Raw genomic sequence first — 18,878 nt, forward strand, 5'->3', positions numbered from 1 at the left:
AATTCAGCCTGCAATCAGAGACAGAGTTTTCTTGGTATGGGTCTGAATTATAATGATGAGCCCAGACATATGCTGCCCTCCTTCCTCACTTTTCAAATAGAAAGGATGTTTTTGCTCCTCCTATAGCACTGGAAACATTATAATAATACTTTACACTGACAACTGGCTCATCTCCCTCTAAATCAGAGGAGGTGTGTCCTTTCCTCTAACACAAAGGGGAAAGTTATACTCATGATCTAACAAACAGTGTAATTCAGTCCTGATCTTTTTTCTTTTTCTTTCTTCTCTTTCAACCTTGGAGAATAGCCAACATGTGCAGCTAAAAAAGAATAATGCAAGCAAGCCAAAGAAAAAGGTTGTAAAGCAAATCAGATATTTAATAAAGAAAGGAAAAGGCCATTTCAATGCAGATTCAATTAGTTTCAAGTCCAAAGGTTTCCCACAGGTCCCCAGCAAAGACCTGTGAGTTATACTGAGTGAGGCTCAGATGCCCCTTTTTAAAAAGAACTGGGACATATCCCTGTGGTCCCTGACATAGGCAGGAAAACTGATTTAGTGGCCTAATTCCATTCTCAAAATTCGAAACTCCAGTATTGCATTGGTGCCTTCTGGGCATTTTCCTGACATTTCACTGATGCTAAACTGTTCTCCATTTGGCTTTTTACAAATTGATACATATAGCTGGGAGCACAAACATGTGTAAAGGTAAATTTACTATCCAAACTCTTGAATGAAGAAAGACAAACTGTGGAGGAAAGAAAACTAAAAAAGAGAAATCAGACTTAGCTTTAAAGGGGGCATGGGGGCATCATGATGTACTAACTAACACCTAAGATGATCTTAGACACAAAGACAGCAGGTCATTCAAAGAATGCAGCTGCCAGGAAGTGGCTTGGAGGAACATGGTGTAATTTCCATCCACTTCCTCATTCCTTGTAACTTAAATCGCACAGTTGATGCTCTTCTGTTTTATGTGAAGCATTTTGCACATGCATGTCCAAACAATCCTGTTCTGTGTCCCGCCCCATGGGACAGCTGCCTCAGCCACTCCCATGTATAAATTATGGAGCTGCCACAAAATTCAGATGATTCAAATTCAATCTGTTATGTATCAGGATCCACCTATGATTTGTAAGCTACTTGTAAGTCACCAGAGTGCAAACCCTCCTGCCGAATATCTAAATGGCTAAGGGCAGAGGGCAAGGGAGAGATGACCATAAGCTCGAAGCAGCAAAGAGGTGGTGGTTTGGAGCATCGCTACAGCTAGGGCCACACGAAAGGCAAGCAGAGTGACATGTTATTCAGTAGATTCTTCTGAGAAAGCAATGTATAGACTCTTTGAGGACATGAGAGGGTAGAAGGTGAAGAATATACTTGAATTAGACTTCACGTCCAGAAGTTGTAAGTAGCGACAAAGATGTGTTTCAATGTACTTTGTGTGTGTGTGTGTTTGTATAGGGTAGGATCCATTTACAGAGTAAGGATTTAAAGCAAGCAAAGACAGTCATAGGTCCTGCTTTAAGCTTGGTCGTTTGAAACTGACCCTGAGAGAGGGGCTGCGTGTAGGAGGTTACTGCAAGGCCCCTCTGGAATGAGGGTGGTAAAGGAGAGTGGCAGACTGAGCAGTGGGAGAAGCTGATGGCAATGCAGTTGCAGCAGAGGACCCGGCCAGTCCCATGGGCAGCTCTAGATTAAGGTGTCCCTTCAGATTGATCCCAGATTGAAGCAAGGGTTCTGGGCGCTTATACTTCCCCCAAATGACCGGTCATTAGATGTTCTCCAGAGACAGGGTTAAGAAGATGAAAAAACAACCCTCAGCACTACTCTGCCTGGCCCCTGGGCTTCAGGACAAGGGCTTTACTAAAGAGCTTTGAGTTAGGCCCCATGATGAAAATGTGTACAATGGAACAAGTCTGCCTGAAGAAAATCGAGTTAAAGTTTTGCAACTCGAAAAGACGTGTCCTGACGAGTTGCTCTCCACCTTGCTCAAAACATTTCTAAACTTCTGGTTGAGAGATATTTAGGCTACATCCAACAAAGAGCTCCTACAAGTATGAGGATATTAAAATCCCTAATCAGCCGCCAAAAGGAGTATGGATGCTCCTTTTCCAGAAGGATCTCAGGTGAAATAGCTACCCATAAGTAGAGGTTGTGATAGGTTAAACAGACATTTCTCTTCCTTCTTTTTTTTTCTTCTGTTTTTTAACAGTAGCCCAGGAAATACATGAGGAACAATAACGTGTCAAATATAAACTGGATGTTATGATAACTCACAGAATTTACTTGTTACCATTTAGCACCATAGTTTTTGTATTCAAGATTTTCTCCCTCTCTCTCTCTCTCTCTCTCTCTTTCTCTCTGTGTGTGTGTCTTACCAGTTATTTTTCAAAGTTTAGTCAGAAAGACAATCATACGGAGAAGTTGCTTTTTAAAAATACAGATTCACACTCAGGTATCACCTCACGCCAGTCAGAGTGGCCAAAATGAACAAATCAGGAGACTATAGATGCTGGAGAGGATGTGGAGAAACGGGAACCCTCTTGCACTGTTGGTGGGAATGGAAATTGGTGCAGCCGCTCTGGAAAGCAGTGTGGAGGTTCCTCAGAAAATTAAAAATAGACCTACCCTATGACCCAGCAATAGCACTGCTAGGAATTTATCCAAGGGATACAGGAGCACTGATGCATAGGGCCACTTGTACCCCAATGTTCATAGCAGCACTCTCAACAATAGCCAAATTATGGAAAGAGCCTAAATGTCCATCAACTGATGAATGGATAAAGAAATTGTGGTTTATATACACAATGGAATATTATGTGGCAATGAGAAAAAATGAAATATGGCCTTTTGTAGCAACGTGGATGGAACTGGAGAGTGTGATGCTAAGTGAAATAAGCCATACAGAGAAAGACAGATACCATATGGTTTCACTCTTATGTGGATCCTGAGAAACTTAACAGGAACCCATGGAGGAGGGGAAGGAAAAAAAAAAAAAGAGGTTAGAATGGGAGAGAGCCAAAGCATAAGAGACTGTTAAAAACTGAGAACTGAGGGTTGATGGGGGGTGGGAGGGAGGAGAGGGTGGGTGATGGGTATTGAGGAGGGCACCTTTTGGGATGAGCACTGGGTGTTGTATGGAAACCAATTTGTCAATAAATTTCATTAAAAAAAAAATTAAAAAAAATAAAAAAATAAAAAATAAAAATACAGATTCAAACCAAACTTTCTAAATCAAAACCTCTGGCCGTGAAGTCTGAAAATCTGTATCTTTAATAAGCTCTCAAGGTGTCATAATATATCAGCAATACTGCTGTAGAACTTAAAATTACCAGGGCAAAAAGTTTTGTATAACCCTTTGGACTCCAAATCCCGTCCCCCAGGGGGCAGAAAGTTAAGCCTGAGCATTTGATCCCTGCTTTCTCTACCAGCTCCGAGAGCTGCTCTGGCCCCCAGGTTTGGAGGACAATGGCAGAGAAGCCAGCTCCTCCTCAAGGCTACAGCCCCTCTTGTCTACACCGCAGCCATAGGTCGACCAGTAATGTGATCGGTTCCAGATGATCCTACATGGCAGCAGCTGAATTCCTCAAGTTTCCTTCCAGATCGAAGTTATACTCCTCAAGTCACATTGCTCTACAGGTGCAGCTTCCCCCAACTCTTATCATAAGCTAATCTTCTCCTGTAGTTACTCACTGTCACATTTGAACTCTTGCCTCTCATGGCAAATAGGAAGGAAAAAAGAAGCACGGAAAACGTGGCTACCAAGCAAGTCAGAAAATTTTGAAGTTTCTCTTTTAAATAATCGAAAGGTACCTGCTGTGAGGCAATTCTGAAGCTTAAAAGAGAGACTGTCTGGGCCACAGTGTCTCTCTGTTGGTTACCTTACCCTGCCAGGAAACAGGACTGCCAGATATGCCAAAAAAATACCTCAAAATGGGGCACTGTTTTATGGGGCTTTGGCAATACATCATCTCCATTCCATAGGTGAGTTTTATATGGTTGACTGGGGATGGAAGAAAATGTAATCTTCCTGATTAATGACTCATTGCTGCAAGAAGTCTGCTCTGGTAAGGGATACTTTCCACTTCTACCTTCATTACGCATTTTAAGCATAGAGAGAAACGGGGACCCGCATAATTTTAACAATGCAATGTAGGTACATATTGTCAGCAATAAAGGGGAAAGCTCCTTTTTCATTTTGCTTGTAAAGACATGGGCTAACACGGTTGATCAAGATCCCTTCTCAAATATTAAGTGTCGAGAGGAAAAGACAGTTTAAATGTTTATACATTTTTCTACCGGCTTTCCATACTCCACAGCCTTTCATCTCCTAAGAAAACCCCAGCACACCTGTGTTTCACATGAGAGCGGCTCTCACCCAGCAGGTACATTTAGAGAAAAGAATCTGTCAGCACACTAATAACAGTCCTGACAAGGGAGGGAGGAAACGCTGCCAGCACCATAGGAAATACTATCTCTGGGAAATTAAAAGTATACTGCAGTGTGCATGGTGTATGTGTGTTTATGATCTTGTTTCCTTCACTGGCAATAGCTCCTGTCAATCCATGAATTCTCTATCATGAATGAAATAGGAAATTGTTTCAGTATTAAAAAGTCCCAGCTGGATGTTAAACCAACAGCATGGTGATTTTAAACTCAAGCTTAGATAACTCTTGCTTTATGCTTCTTTGAGCTGAAAAGGAAATAGGGTACTCTCCACAACAGATGCAATACTGAGGAGAAAAGTGTAAAAAGCAACAGCCATTTGCCAAATTTTGTGCGTGAGTTTTGTTTTGTGAAGGGGGAGAATTTTCTAGAAAAAAAGAGAGACTATGGAGTCTTATGATCCACCTTCTACCAAAGGTAAATGACCTAGTTACCAAGAAAGCTCTAGGGAAATTGGAGGAGGAAACAGAGAATGTGTAGTTGCTGGGAGGTCAGAAGCAGAGGAAATACCACAGAAATGTAAGCATGCTATGCCCTCAATCAGATACACGTAGTAGCAGTTACTAGAACTGCCATTATGCATTGGAGCCAGTAACTGGCCACCAAAAGCAGTCCTCTTGCATTGTGGCTGGACACTCAGCAGCTCAGCAGAAGACTATTTCACAGGCTGCTGGGAGGCTAGAGGTGGCTTAATCCTCCGTGGAATAACGTGTGAGAAGCAATGGATTCCTGGTCTGGAGCTGAAGGCATGTGCACCCCTGTGTTTCCCTGACCTTCCCACAGGCTGGAATACAGATATGCCTGTGACCACTATGGATCTTACAGACAAGTGTGACACATTAAGATGGAATGAATCTGTGATCCTGAATGGCTACAAGGAGCAAAGCTAACCTAAAGGAAAGAAAAACAAATGTGTTTATTTCCCTGCCATGTTTTTGAGCCTCTTTGTAACTATAACTTACTTTCACCCTAACTAGTACACATTATAACATTTTGAAACTAAGGTCTTAGAACAGAAGGAAAGAGACCTCAGAAGACACTCGTTTTCTCAGTTTACCATTGACATTACCAGATTTCTAGAGTGTTCTGTTTTAAAGGCAATAATACAATGATTATTTCCTGAGAGTTTACACAAGGCACATTTACAAATTAGGAGAAGGAACGCTATAATATGTTTTCCAAAAAAAAAAAATTATTCTAGATTTATCAAAAATGAAATGGTCCTTGAAAAATTGTCAACAGTCAAAACTATATTAACCACAGATGTGTTCAGCCACCACAGCCATAGATGAAACAGTACTGTTATGGGCTAAATTGCCTCCCCCTTCCCCAAATACATATGTTGAAGCCCTAACTCCCAAGTACCTCAGTATGTTGCCGCACTTGGAGATACAGGTCCTTTAAGGATGCAAGTAAGGTAAAATAATGTCATTAGAGTGGTTCCTACTGTATTAGGACTGGTTTCCTTATAAGAAGAGATTACCAAACAGACATACAGAGATACCATATAGAAGACACAAGGAGAAGGCAGCCATGTGCAAGCTAAAGAGAGAGCCCTCAGAAGAAATCAACCCTGCCAACACCTTTATGTTGGATATCCAACCTCCAGAACTGTGAGACAATAAATTTCTGTTGTTTAAGCCACCCAATCTGATGGCCCTTTGTTATGACAGCTCCAGAAGACTAGCACAGATATGTCAATGCCAAACGTTTTTTCTTTTCAGTCAGAACTAGGGAGAGATTCTTTGGGTTCTTCAAACTAACAAAGAGAGAACTTGTTCATACTTTGTATCTGAACTTTCAAAACAATTCTATACACTCCCCATAGTAAGTTTGGATCCACGCCTTATGCTATATTCAAAAGTAAACTCCAGATAGGTTAAAGATCTAAAATATAAGAAAATAAAATGCAGAAAGCCATCTTTGTAGCCTCAGAGTGGAGAAAGACTTTTTGGACACGAAGCTAAATCCTCAAATCCCAATGTCAAAGTTGGATGGGTTTAATTTCATTAAAATGAAGAATTAGAGTTCAATGAAAGATACCCTAGAAAAAGCTAACAGATTAGTGGAGATTCTAAAGCCAAAGGATACCTGCAATATCCTCCCCTCCAAAAACAAAAACAAAAGACAACTCCTGCAAATCAACAAGAAAACAGTGCAATACCTAAGAGGAAAATGGGTGAAGGATATGAATAAATAAATCTCAGAGAAAGGCCAGATGTCTGAAAGGTATATGAAGAAAAACTCAATCAACATCTTTAGCAACAAAAATACTGGAAGTTTAACCATCGATGACTTTTCCACATTGTCCATTAGAATTGCAAAAACCCGGGTCACCAGAGTGGCTGGCTCAGTCAGTTAAGCATCCAACTCTTGATTTCAGTTCAGGTCATGATCTCATGGTGGGGAAATCAAACCCCATGTCAGGATCTGAGCTTGGCATGGAGCTTGCTTAAGATTTTCTCTCTCTCTCTCTCTCTCTCTCTCTCTCTCTCTCTCTCTGTCTCTCTGTCTCTCTCTCTCTCTCCCTCTCCCCCTTCCCTCACTCTCGTTATCTCTCTCCCAAAAACAAATTGCAAACACTAGAACACTAAATAATATCCAGTGTTGGAGAGGATATGGGAATGACAGAAACTATTAGATACTATTGAAGGGAATATAGATTCGTCCAATATTCTGGAAAGCAATCTAAAGGGACTAGGGAAACTAAGTATAAGATGTCCTTTGATTCAGCAATGGGTACAGTAGTCCCCCTTATCTGTGGAAGCTATGATCCTCAGTGGATGCCTGAAACCACAGATAGGACTGAATCCTACATATACTATGTTTTTCCCCCTAGGCATTCATATCTATTACAAAGTTCAATTTATAACTTAAGCATGGTAAGAGATAAACAACAATAATAATAGACAAATTATAAAAATATATTGTAATAAAAGTTATGTGCATGTGGTATCTTTTTCTAAAAATATCTTATTTTTAATTTTTTTTCTTTTTATACGTTTATTAATTTATTTTGAGAGAGAGGGATAGAGAGCGAGTGAGAAGGGGTGGGCAGGCAGTAAGAGAGAGAGAGAGAGAGAGAGAGAGAGAGAGAGAGAATCTCAAGCAGGCTCCACACTGTCAGCCTAGAGCCCAATGTGGGTCTCAAACTCACAAACCATGAGTTCATGACCTGAGCCAAAATCAAGAGTTGGAGGCGTAAGTGACTGAGCCACCCAGGAGTCCCTAAAAAATATCTTATTGTACTATATCACAGTATACTCACCCTTCTTCTTGTGATAATGTGAGATGATAAAATGCCTGCACAGTGAGATAGGTGAGGTGAACAACGTAGGCATCATGAGGTAGCATTAGGCTATTATTGAGCTTCTGACAATTTGTCACAAGGAGGATCATCTGCTTCCAGCGAAAGGTCGACCATGGGGAACTGAAACTGCGGAGAAAGAAACCACCAATGAGGGCGGACTATGGTATATATCTCAAGAATACTCACATACAGATTGAGAAGATGTGCCTGGATTTACCTGGCTGTATTATCTATGATGTGGAAGTGAGAAACAATGCCCATCCTTAGGGGAAAGGATAAGTAAAACGAAGTGGAGACAACTATGAAGATATTATACATTATCTAATACAACCAACTGTATATAGAGCAACACAGATCTAAATCACAAGTTGTTGAGTATTTGCAGCACTATTCCATTTATTAAAACACATACGAGGGCGCCTGGGTGGCTCAGTTGGTTAAGAAGTCGACTTTTGATTTCGGCTCCGGTTATGATCTCAGGGTTCCTGAGTTTGAACCATAAGCAGGGCTCTGCACTAACAGCAAGGGGCCTGCTTCAGATCCTTTGTCTCTCTCTCTCTCTGTCCCTTCCCCACTCGCACATACACGTTTTCTTTCTCAAAAATAAATAAATGTTAAAAAAAAGTCTTTAAAGGACATTCCTACAAAACCCATATTTTCCAAAGGATATATAAATTAAACATATTGTGGTCTTTGCCTTCTAGAGGAGAAGAATGGGTGGGAACTGGGAACTAAGAGAAAAATTAGAATAGAGTCTTGTATGCACCAATAATGTTATACTAAAAACCAAGGAGTATAATTAGCTCGTTTCTGCACCTGAGATTTAAACACACACACACACACACACACACACACACACACACACACACACACACCAAAACCTCTCCCCAAGTTCCTCCTGTATTTTTCAGCACATTATTCCAGCAAGCTAAATCTTGAATGAGGATACTGGAATTAACCAGACAGTTGCCTAATCTTATTAAACACTTTTGGTTATACTATCTCTGTATTCACAATCCCTGGGGTAATTTGTCGCCTCCTCCCAGGGATAGTCGGCATTTGGCAATGTCTGTAAAAAATTTTTTGGTTGTCACCACTCAGGGATTGGGTGCTACTGGCACCTAGTGAGCAGGGGCCAGGGATGCTGCTAAACATACTGCAATGAACAAGACAGGCAACAGAGAGGCATCCCTTTCCAAATATCAATAGTGCTGAGATTGGGAACCCCTATAGTCTCTACACATCCTCACTGCATTTTTCCATTTACTTCTTCGGTCTTTGAGAGGCTGTCCTTCAAGCTGACCAAGATACTCCTTTCCCCTTTCCCATCCTACTCTCCTACTTACTCTCCTTCCATCGTTGCCCGCTTCTACTCTTCTTTTATTTCTGCTCAAGCACAATCAACAGTCTTAGTTTGCCTCTTTCCCCGTAGTAGTCATTAATCTATTAAATACCACACTGCTTTTAATTGCTCATACAAAGACTGTGAATGAGATAAAATGATAGTAAGCCATTAATAATTCAAGAAAAGTAATTGATAAAGTGCCTCTCACTCCCTTTCCTCTTCTTCCTTATGAGTTGCTCCCCCACACACCCATCTATTAAAATAGGAAGGCTATCCAATTTAAGATTCACTGAGGGCCTCTACTAAATCTTCATGAATTAGGTGAAGGAGCTAACAAATGTCTTAGAAGTAACAGTTAAAAAACAGACTGAGCCAGAGGGGGTCAGAAGCCAAGGTGGCAGTGGGGTGGTGATTGAGCTTCAGTCATTGGATGTTTGATGCTTGAGAGTCCTCCACTGAAACCAGAGGAAGGCAAAGAGCAGAGAGAGTGACTGTTTCTGACTTTTTAAACTGAACTCCAAAATTCTCTGAGCAACAGAACGGGCCCAATGTGTACCAGGTGGGATTTAAGTGTAAATGAAAGGACTGATTTTCAGATAATGGAGACAGTTAAAACATTGAATTTCAAAGTTATGGATGTCCTGCTTTGTTGGACTTCGTTAATTTTTTTAAGTACTCGGGTACACAGTGTTACAGTCCAATTTAGGCTAATGAGCAGATCAAAATTCTTAAGAGCTGTGATTTGTGTTTTCATGCATTTTCCTTGAAGTGTTAATTGCCATTTGACAGCTTGTCCCTTAGGCATTCACATCTCTTCTTCAGTACCTTGGAGGTTAAATTATCAATTATCCCCAAAAGACTCTTTTTACAGCTCTTCAACATAATCCAGTTTTCTGTCCTTGATGAAGCTAATGGTGGCAGTGGGTTTTTTGTTTTTGTTTTTGTTTTTGTTTTTATTTTGTCTCTTTGGGTTTTGGGAGTTTGTTTTTTAGAAACAAAAGAAAAAGTTTGGAAGGTCTCTGGAGAGACATTATCCTCCCTGTTTTATTCAGTCTGAGCAGTAGAAATACGAATATGTTCAGATCTCAAGGCAGTCTTTTTTCTTCTACACATACGTTCCTAATTTTTATGAATCATGTGGACCTGAATTATTTTTTTAATAAACAAATATTAAGAGAGAAGAAAGTCAGGAAATATGGGGCACAATTGCACGTTACCCTAAGGTACGTCTGCATCCGAAGTACCCACGAATTAAATCACCCTTATAGCTTTTAGAAATCACACTCCTGTCTCTTTAATAAACTGTAAGCGAGAAGAGGGCGGGCCTCCAGAGTGCCGAAGGTTCTGATTGGTCCGACTGGCAGGAAGTGGGCGGTGAAAGCGTGGCTTCTGTTGGTGTCCGAGGCTGCTGGGTGAGAGGCCGAGGCCTGGCTGGGCTTCTGGACGCTGTGCCGTAGCTTCAAATCGCGGGAGTGGGAACGGAGGGTGCAAAACGGGGTCCCTTCATCGCTGTGGGCGCGGGGCCCTGACAGCCTTTTCGCGGAGGTGCAGCGCCCTTGCAGCCGGGCCACGATCGGCGCGGGGTCCACTCAGACCACCAAGACCGCGGGGTGGCCCAGGAGCTGCAAGGAAGGTGTTGCCCGGCGGCTTGCCCCTGTCCTGGCAACTCGACCGAGGCCCCTGTCTCAACCTAGGTTCTTTTTTTTCCCCTGTTCTGCAGGCTCGCTTCCGGCGTCATGGCTCAAAGGGCCTTCCCGAATCCTTATGCCGATTTTAACAAATCCCTGGCCGAAGGCTACTTTGATTCTGCCGGGAGGGTGAGTTTGGGATACATCTGCCTGCATCCCTACCTCCATCCAGGCCCTGGTGTTCAGAAAGCTCAGTTTTGCCTGAAAGAAAGGGATGAGCATCCCCTTTTAAAATATATATATAATTGGAAGATAAATATATCAAATACATGTCAAAATATGCAATTTGAGTTTTAACATTTGTAAAAGTCATTGTTACTAATAATTTATAATTGAAATAACCTCAGTCATTGATAATTTAAATTACAAAAATGACGAATATGGCGTTTTCCATGTAATTTTGCAGTTTTGTTCGATTTTGGTATGCATTTTTAAGAAGGGAGGAGTCCTGGTGGTATGTCACATGTGCCATGTTATTGCTTTATATTTGTACACATATACGGGCAGGGTAAATGAGTGTAAATTGGAGAGTGTGGTAAAGACATCTTTAAACCGAAAGTGCTAAGAGAAATTAGGGACATAGGCCTGAAATTCTTCCTACTGTTGCCACTTTGCAGAACACCCCCACAGCTGGAAAGCAAAAACAAAACAAACAAAAAAAAACCCAGTAAATTAATGGTTAGCACTTTATAAGCCACTGAGCAAAAGAGAAGCTGGATGTAAGATACCAGAGGCCTGTGTTTTCTTATGCCTCTTTGAGTGAATGTAATTGTTAAGGGGGAATACAGTTCTTTTTAAGAATACCTAGTTGAGAAATCAGAGTGCATAAGGTTGGAAGAGTGATCTCTTTGAAGTGCACACACTTTTAATTCTACCAGTTTATTCCTTCTAAACTCATCATGCGCAAAGCATTTCACATGTATAAAGGCCTTAGAGATTTTGTATCTGCCAAGTCAACTTTATGTGGCTCTCTTGGTTCTTTCCTTAAAACACTTGTCACTATGGATTAACTTAACATAATCATCAGTAATGCAAGTGGGAGGGATGAAATAGATGGAGAAGAGTTGCAGGATAGAAGAGTACCAAAGTATGTATGAATCTAGAGTCAGTCGATTTTTTTTAGACCAAAATTGAACTACCCAAGCAAAGCCTCTTAGAACAATCTTGACGTCATATGGCTTCCTTTTGGCCATTTGGACCTGTGTTCTGTCTAGCTTTGCCGATCCTGAAGCTCAAGTATTTTGTCTGGTCTTGTTGGAGAAAGACCTGCTGTTTCATGCTAATTTGGCAAAGAGAATGTTTGAGGATTTATCCAAATGACACAAGCCTTCAGTAAAATACAGCTTGCTATTCAGACTGTTTATAAATTAAATGCTTTTACCAATTTAACTGTTTCCACGGGAGAAAAAAAGGTATTCATAAATTTAAACTCTGGTCCAAAAATAAAGTGATTTATCACCTAACACATGGTTTTGGAGAGATTCCAGAAAGAAACCAGCATACCAGTTCTAAAATTGTTTAACGTCGAACATCAAGGTTCAGACCCTGGAGATCTGTCCTCCTTAATTTGTTAACACAGACCTTCCAATTAGGAATTGGTCTGTTTTCTCGCGTCTATAAAAAAAGGGGGGGGGGGGGCTTTTGGAAACTCTGCAAATTATTGCTAGAGTTTGAATAATTTTGTGGTCTGCCACAAACAATCAATTTTCTCAGGCAGGTTACCTTTATTAAATGCAGTTATATGACAAATAGGAAGTGACTTCCCTTCCTGAGATTGAGGTGTTCTCATTCTTGGACTCAGAGTAAGGCCAGGCAAGACAATAAATTATCCGTGATCTATGAACAGAAAATGACATGTTCTCATGTAAATGCACTCTTCTATCTAGTTGAGATTTATAGACCTTTTATATTAATACTGAAGTATATTTTATCTTACTAAATGTATTTTCAAGACTTGTTGAAATCTCAAGCTCTTGGCAGAAATTGTTAAATAATGGGAGTGTGTCTGTCAAACAATGTGGTTTCTTCTTCAGAGTATAAAATAAGGGATCATAGTGGTGCTTCAGGATAAATAATCCAGATATGGTTGATAGTCTGGTTTGCCTTATCAGAGATGCTCTTCAGAAGTAAAATTTTATATCTTTTATAATAATTCTGATACTGTCTTCTTACTTTTTTCAGTGTTGAGATGCCCTTTTTAAAAAAATGAAATTATGATGCTAACAGGTAGTAGTTAGGTTTGTTTATAATCCTTACATGGTGAAATGAAATGTTTGTAACCATGTGATATTCCCCAACCTTTTTCAAATTTTACTGCTTTGTAAAGTCCAAGTCTGGGAATCACAGCAGGTTCCTAAAATTTTTGAGGGATACATTAAAGTGACCTTTTAAGACACTTCATGATTCAGTGTATACAGAACTTTCAAAATGTTTTTCGGTTGCTTGTAGGATGAATTACATAATGATTATGTGGGCCTAACAGTTTGCCCAGCATCTATGGGCCTTCATATGGATGTCACTAACCCACAGCCCCCACTTTAGTGTGCTTTTAATCCATATCCAACTAATTACTTGTTATAGACCCTTGGACTGCTTAATTTTTTTTTAAATATCAATATTTATATCCCTGAATGTGAAAGACCCAAGGCCCATGATTTCATTTGATCCTCAAAGTACTTTTTGAAATTGGTGGGGCAGGTATTATCATCCTGACTTTATAGAGGTAACTGAAGCATAAAGAAGTCATATGTAGAGCGAGATCACCCAGCCAATCACAGATAAAGATATAGGCAGCCTTATTCATCTGGGCAAAGCCCCTCCTTTGCCAGGCAGTATGCTGGGCACGGGTTTTTTGATACTAGGTCTGATATTCTTTCTACTCTGCCTAAGCCTCCTGATATCCCTGAATTTATTTTGATTTTCTTATCCTACTTGTACAATTTGTAAAAATTGTTTATCCATTTTTTCACAGATGGACTTTAATAAATGTTTATCCTCATTTTTTTTTTAATTTTTTTTTCAACGTTTATTTATTTGGGACAGAGAGAGGCAGAGCATGAACGGGGGAGGGGCAGAGAGAGAGGGAGACACAGAATCGGAAACAGGCTCCAGGCTCTGAGCCATCAGCCCAGAGCCTGATGCGGGGCTCGAACTCAACAGACCGCGAGATCGTGACCTGGCTGAAGTCGGATGCTCAACCGACTGCGCCACCCAGGCGCCCCAAACTCATTTTTTAAATAACAAAAACAACTAGAGTGTTTCTTTTGGAAATTAATATTGCTGCTGCTTGAATGGCTAGAAAATAGCAAACATCTTATGATTTGTGCTTAGTTTATTAAAATGATTTTTATTATAATAAAAAATATTGGTTTAAATAACAGATGTTCCCTAATAGGTGGAAAGTACAGCAGTCTATTTTAGCATTTATTTACAAATTTTATGTAAAACATTTAAGTTGCAACAAAAGTATTTCCTGCCTTGAGTAGGAAAATATAGTAGCAGTTTTATTAATTTGTTGTTAAGAATAAAATAATTGTCCAGTTCTCCCAGGCAAAAAAAAAAATGTGACCTAAGTGGAAATGAAGTACCCTCCTATTTTTGATAGCCTATAGTCTGGGAAGTTGAGTGGTCCATATTTTTTGATACTTGTTTTCCCTTTAATACCTACAGCTAACTCCCGAGTTCTCACAACGCTTGAACAATAAGATTCGAGAGCTTCTTCAGCAAATGGAGAGAGGCCTAAAGTCAGCAGACCCTCGGGATAGCACTGTTTACACTGGCTGGACAGGTATGAAGTGCTGACCGTGAGCTGGCATAAGCATTACAGAGGAGAGCCAAAGCATTAGCTTTGGAGAGCTGTCTGACAGAATGGGACGCCCTTAAGTGCTTACTGCATCTGTATATGAGTAATTGCTTCCGGGAGAATGCGGTGCTCTCAGCCTGGCCTTGATATCTTTGGGTTTTTAACAGTGCTCTGAATTTAGGGCAGGGTAAGCATATTCATGGAATATGTCATACCTGACACAAATTTGGATAGCTGCTTGTGGAAAGAAAACATGATGCTTAGCATTACATAGTCAATTTGGAGATGGAATTTCAGTGGGAAGAGCTGGGAAGCATCTCAGAATACAACATGTGAAACAGAAATAAAGGCAATTTATCCACAGGAAACAAACAGGGATCGTACATGAACCCAGCGTGAACCGTAGATTGTTTGAACTGATCCTTCCAGATAGTCATCGCTAGTTGGTTTGCATTCACTGTTTTGCTGGTCATTGAGACGTGGACAAAGTTTGGGAAGAAATAGTATATAGGTTTCAAGGAAGTGAGAGAGAGAGAAACCAAAGAAGGAACGCTGAAGAACTTGAGTTTACTGATGTAGAGAGACAGAAAGACGGCTTTATAATCTTGAAGAAGCACGGTTTAGAGACTCCCTGTTTTCCAGTTACTCAGAAAAGAAGGCAAAAGGAGGAACAAGTTTTCAGCTCAAGGAATTAGATTTTAAGGCAGTGTTGCTTGTCATGAAAATGCAGGTTCCTGGGCCTCACAGTGGAGATATCAGTTTAGCAGGTCTTGAGTGAGGCCCAGGAATATGCATTTTGCAAGCCTCAGTGGTCCTGATGTATATAGTCCTCTGTGGACTGCACTTGGAGAGTTTTTCTATGGCAGGAATTTACTAATAGCAAACCTTTTAGTAATGACAAGTGATTCTGTCCTTATGAGGGTGGGGAGGCAGATAAAAATCAGAATAAAATTCTGTTAGGGATATTTAAGGTCATTATTTTCTAAAATAAAAGGAATGGACTAGTTAATGTTCGGCCTGCCTTCTTAGCTTCGTTTTATAATTTTGGGGGATTTTAGAAGCTTAATACAAGGTTTATTGAAAATGAGAATAAACGTGAAAGTATTTTGCTTCAAGAAGAAAGTTGTAACAACATTTGTCATTTAAATGAACATTACTATTTTTTATTTAAAATTGTGAGAATTGGGGCTCCTGGGTGGCTCAGTTGGTTAAGTGTCCAACCCTTGGTTTTGGCTCAGGTCATGATCTCACAGTTCGTGGGATCAGCCCCACGTTAGGCTCCACGCTGACTGAGGGGAGCCTGCTTGGGATGTTCTCTCCCTTTCTCTCTGCCCTTGCCTTGTTCATGCTCTCTCTCTCTCAAAATAAATAAACTTTAGAAAAATTAAAAAATTAAAAAAAATAAAATTACAAGTATTTGAGCAAAATAGAACAAGTACAATGCATGGTTATCTTTAGCTTTCCTCTTGATTTCCACATCTAAAGCCCACACTTACAGATCTTTTCCCAATATATTTGGAGTTTCTATTATTTTGTTATTCCTGGCCAAAAAAAAAAAAAAAAAAAAAGAATACTAAGACAGATGGCTAGATTTAATTCCCTGACTACAAAAAGAATGACTGAAATCTCTGTCCTACTCACTCATTCAGGTGAGCTATTATTACATATTATAAGGTACGTTGCTTTAGGGAGAAAAGAAGTGGGGATTGACTTCAGGTTTGAATTAGTATTTTGACAATGTTGAAAAACCATCAGTCAGGCCCTCTACTGCTGGGGCTGAATGAGATCCTAAAGGTTAAATAGAAGAGGAAATAGAAAAGGAATTCCACTCCAAGCAAAATGCAAGTGTGGCTAAATGTTTTGGCAGTATGAGTTTCCAGTGTCATCTCCTTTGAATGCCAATATCCTTCAACTTTTTGTCTTTAAGTATTTATGATACTTACTGCTGGCTCCTGAAAGCAGCTTATATGGCAAGTGTCTTAGGCAAATTGGCATACTAAGCAGTTTGGGTTGTTTTATGATGTAGCATAAAATCTTCTAGATAAATTTGCTAATGGCTTTGGAGGGAAGGGATCCTGATGTCTGCTAATTGAGCACTGTTAAAAAGCCATTATTCCCACATAAAATGGACTGTCTCCTCCAATGTTTTCGTAAGTAAAATGCTTTTGTTCCCTTGCCAGTGTTCAGACGGTCTGAATAGCATAAAACTCTGAGTTGCATAAGAAACTACGTAATGCTAATTTGACACAAGAAATCATGTCAGTACCTTCTCTTCCCATTGTTCTATCTTACCAAGTATCATCTCTTCATTATTGCTATTTTATTGCCATTAAGTGGATTCATAAACATTTTAAGGTAATAAACACAATTGGTGTTGTGTGTCAAACCAGTGTTTACATAATTATGTATTAATTTGTATGTTACTCTTTGTATTCCCCTTTCTGTCTTCCAAAGAGGGATACTTTTTAGAAAATAAGGATTCTGTTTTCTTTAATTTGTTCCCAAAATTTAGTGTCATATTTTTTATAAATATTGTTGTTTGTTCTTGTTGCTAACTTGTCCAAAATTATATTACTTTGGGAAACACTAATTTATTACAGAAAAGCTTTAAAACTTGATCACCTTCTTCAACATTGGTATTTATTGAGCATTTGGTGATCATTATGTAGTTTGTATGAGAGAACTTCATGATTATTATTAATTAGAACTTTAAGTTACCATCCTATTTTGTTAAGTTTCATTCCCCAGTGGAAGTATGATCTAATAGTTAATGCTCATTCAGATAGAATTAGGATTTAGAATAGGGTTAGGTTCTGCTGCACATATATGAAAAAACCAAAATGACAGTGACTTAAATAAGATAGAAGTTTATTTTTCTCTTCGGTAAAAGAAGGCCAGTGCAGTTCAGGGTTGATATAATGGCCTCAGGATATCTTTCTGCTCTATCATCCCTCAGCCACTGGCGTCTACCTCTTGGCTAGATCACTGCTGAAGATTAATGCATTACATCAGCCTTTCAGGCTGCAGAAAGGAAAAAGAGGCAAAAAAAAAAAAAAAAAGAATGCATTCCTCTCCTTTATTTTTTTAAGTTTATTTATTCATTTAAGAGAGAGAGTGCAAGCCGAGAGGGGCTGAGAGAGAGAATCCCAAGCAGGATCTGTGCAGTCAGCATGGAGTCCGATGCAGGGCTCTATCCCATGGCTGTGAAATCATGACCTGGGCCGAAACCAAGAGTCAGAAGCTTAACCAACTGAGCCCTCTCATCCAACAAGCTTCCCTCGTCCCCTTTTAAAGGACTTTCTGGAAGCCCCACTCAACATTTCAACTCTACCTACTTTTCATTGTCTGGAACATAGTCACATGGTCACTCCTGTCAGGAAGGATAGTAAACGTAGTCTGTTAGCTGGGGTTAAGTGGATTTGGGGTAAGATCCTAGTAATCTCTGCTATAAGTCCTATATAACAAGAAAAACGATTTTTTTTTTATTGTTTGCACAAAGCATTTGGACAATGAGCCTTAATTTTTTTCCACCTACAGAAAGATCTCTAACGTCTGCCAATTTGGAGGGAATTTTTATCTTTAAAATATTTTGAAGTTTCCTAAACAATATTTTGCCTGCTCTGGGTGTCTAGGGAGACTCACATTTGGAGTTTGTTTCAAAACACTTTTATTTTAATTTTGTTTTCATTTCAATAAGTAATAGTTCTTTCATAAAACCTGCCATTGAAAGCAAGTATGATAGGAATGCCAATTCATAAGTAATTTTTCTAGAGCTAAGTGTAACTTCTAACAAGAAAGGGGCTGCAACTGGTTCTAAAGACTGGGAGATGTTAGCGTTTTCTCAGCGTGACTGAAACGTTACCTGCCTCTCCTTTCCACATCCTCTCAAACTCCTGCTTGCTTGTCACAGGGTTATAAAATTCTTAATTTGTTTGTACCCTGCATTAATCCATAGTAAACCCCATAGTCATATGTCTGTGTTTCTGCTTCGTGACTATAAAAAGCTACAAATGGAAACTGTCCAGCTTCATAATACCTCATTCATGCTATGACTGGATTTGCCTCAGTTGCTCACTTGATCTTGAAAATGAAAGTTTTAGTAAAGAAGCCCATGTGGTTTTGTTTTGTTCTTTTATTTTTTTAAGTTTATTTATCTATTTTGAGAGAGAAAGCATGTGCAGGGGAGGGGCAGAGAGAGAAAGGGAGAGAGAGAATTCCAAGCAGGCTCCTTGCTGCCAGCACAGAGCTCAATGCAAGGCTCGAAATCACAAACCGTGAGATCATGACCTG

At 39.8% G+C, this 18,878-nt stretch overlaps 2 protein-coding genes across 6 annotated transcripts in view; one reads left to right on the forward strand and one right to left on the reverse strand.

Moving 5' to 3' along the window:
• Window positions 1–18,878, reverse strand: part of CPS1 (carbamoyl-phosphate synthase 1) — a 370,424-nt gene that overhangs the window by 184,898 nt on the left and 166,648 nt on the right. Inside the window, exons 1-2 of one of the 2 annotated variants that reach the window (XM_047870100.1) lie at window positions 10,316–10,336; window positions 7,712–7,879 (exon numbers count right to left, since the gene is read on the reverse strand). The gene's annotated coding sequence lies outside the window, so the exon portion shown is untranslated. Of the gene's footprint in view, window positions 1–7,711; window positions 7,880–10,315; window positions 10,337–18,878 lie in introns of those variants that run through there. The other variant, XM_047870099.1, reaches the window with a different exon arrangement.
• The window catches only part of LANCL1 (LanC like glutathione S-transferase 1), a 37,330-nt gene continuing 28,914 nt past the window's right edge, over window positions 10,463–18,878 (forward strand). The window contains exons 1-3 of one of the 4 annotated variants that reach the window (XM_047870104.1): window positions 10,463–10,510; window positions 10,819–10,915; window positions 14,456–14,573. In XM_047870104.1, the coding sequence (XP_047726060.1) occupies window positions 10,835–10,915; window positions 14,456–14,573 (199 nt within the window). In that variant the 5' untranslated portion in view covers window positions 10,463–10,510; window positions 10,819–10,834. The other 3 variants (XM_047870103.1, XM_047870102.1, XM_047870105.1) reach the window with 3 other exon arrangements.

This window comes from Prionailurus viverrinus, chromosome C1 (assembly GCF_022837055.1).
Source record: "Prionailurus viverrinus isolate Anna chromosome C1, UM_Priviv_1.0, whole genome shotgun sequence".
NCBI lineage: Eukaryota > Metazoa > Chordata > Mammalia > Carnivora > Felidae > Prionailurus > Prionailurus viverrinus.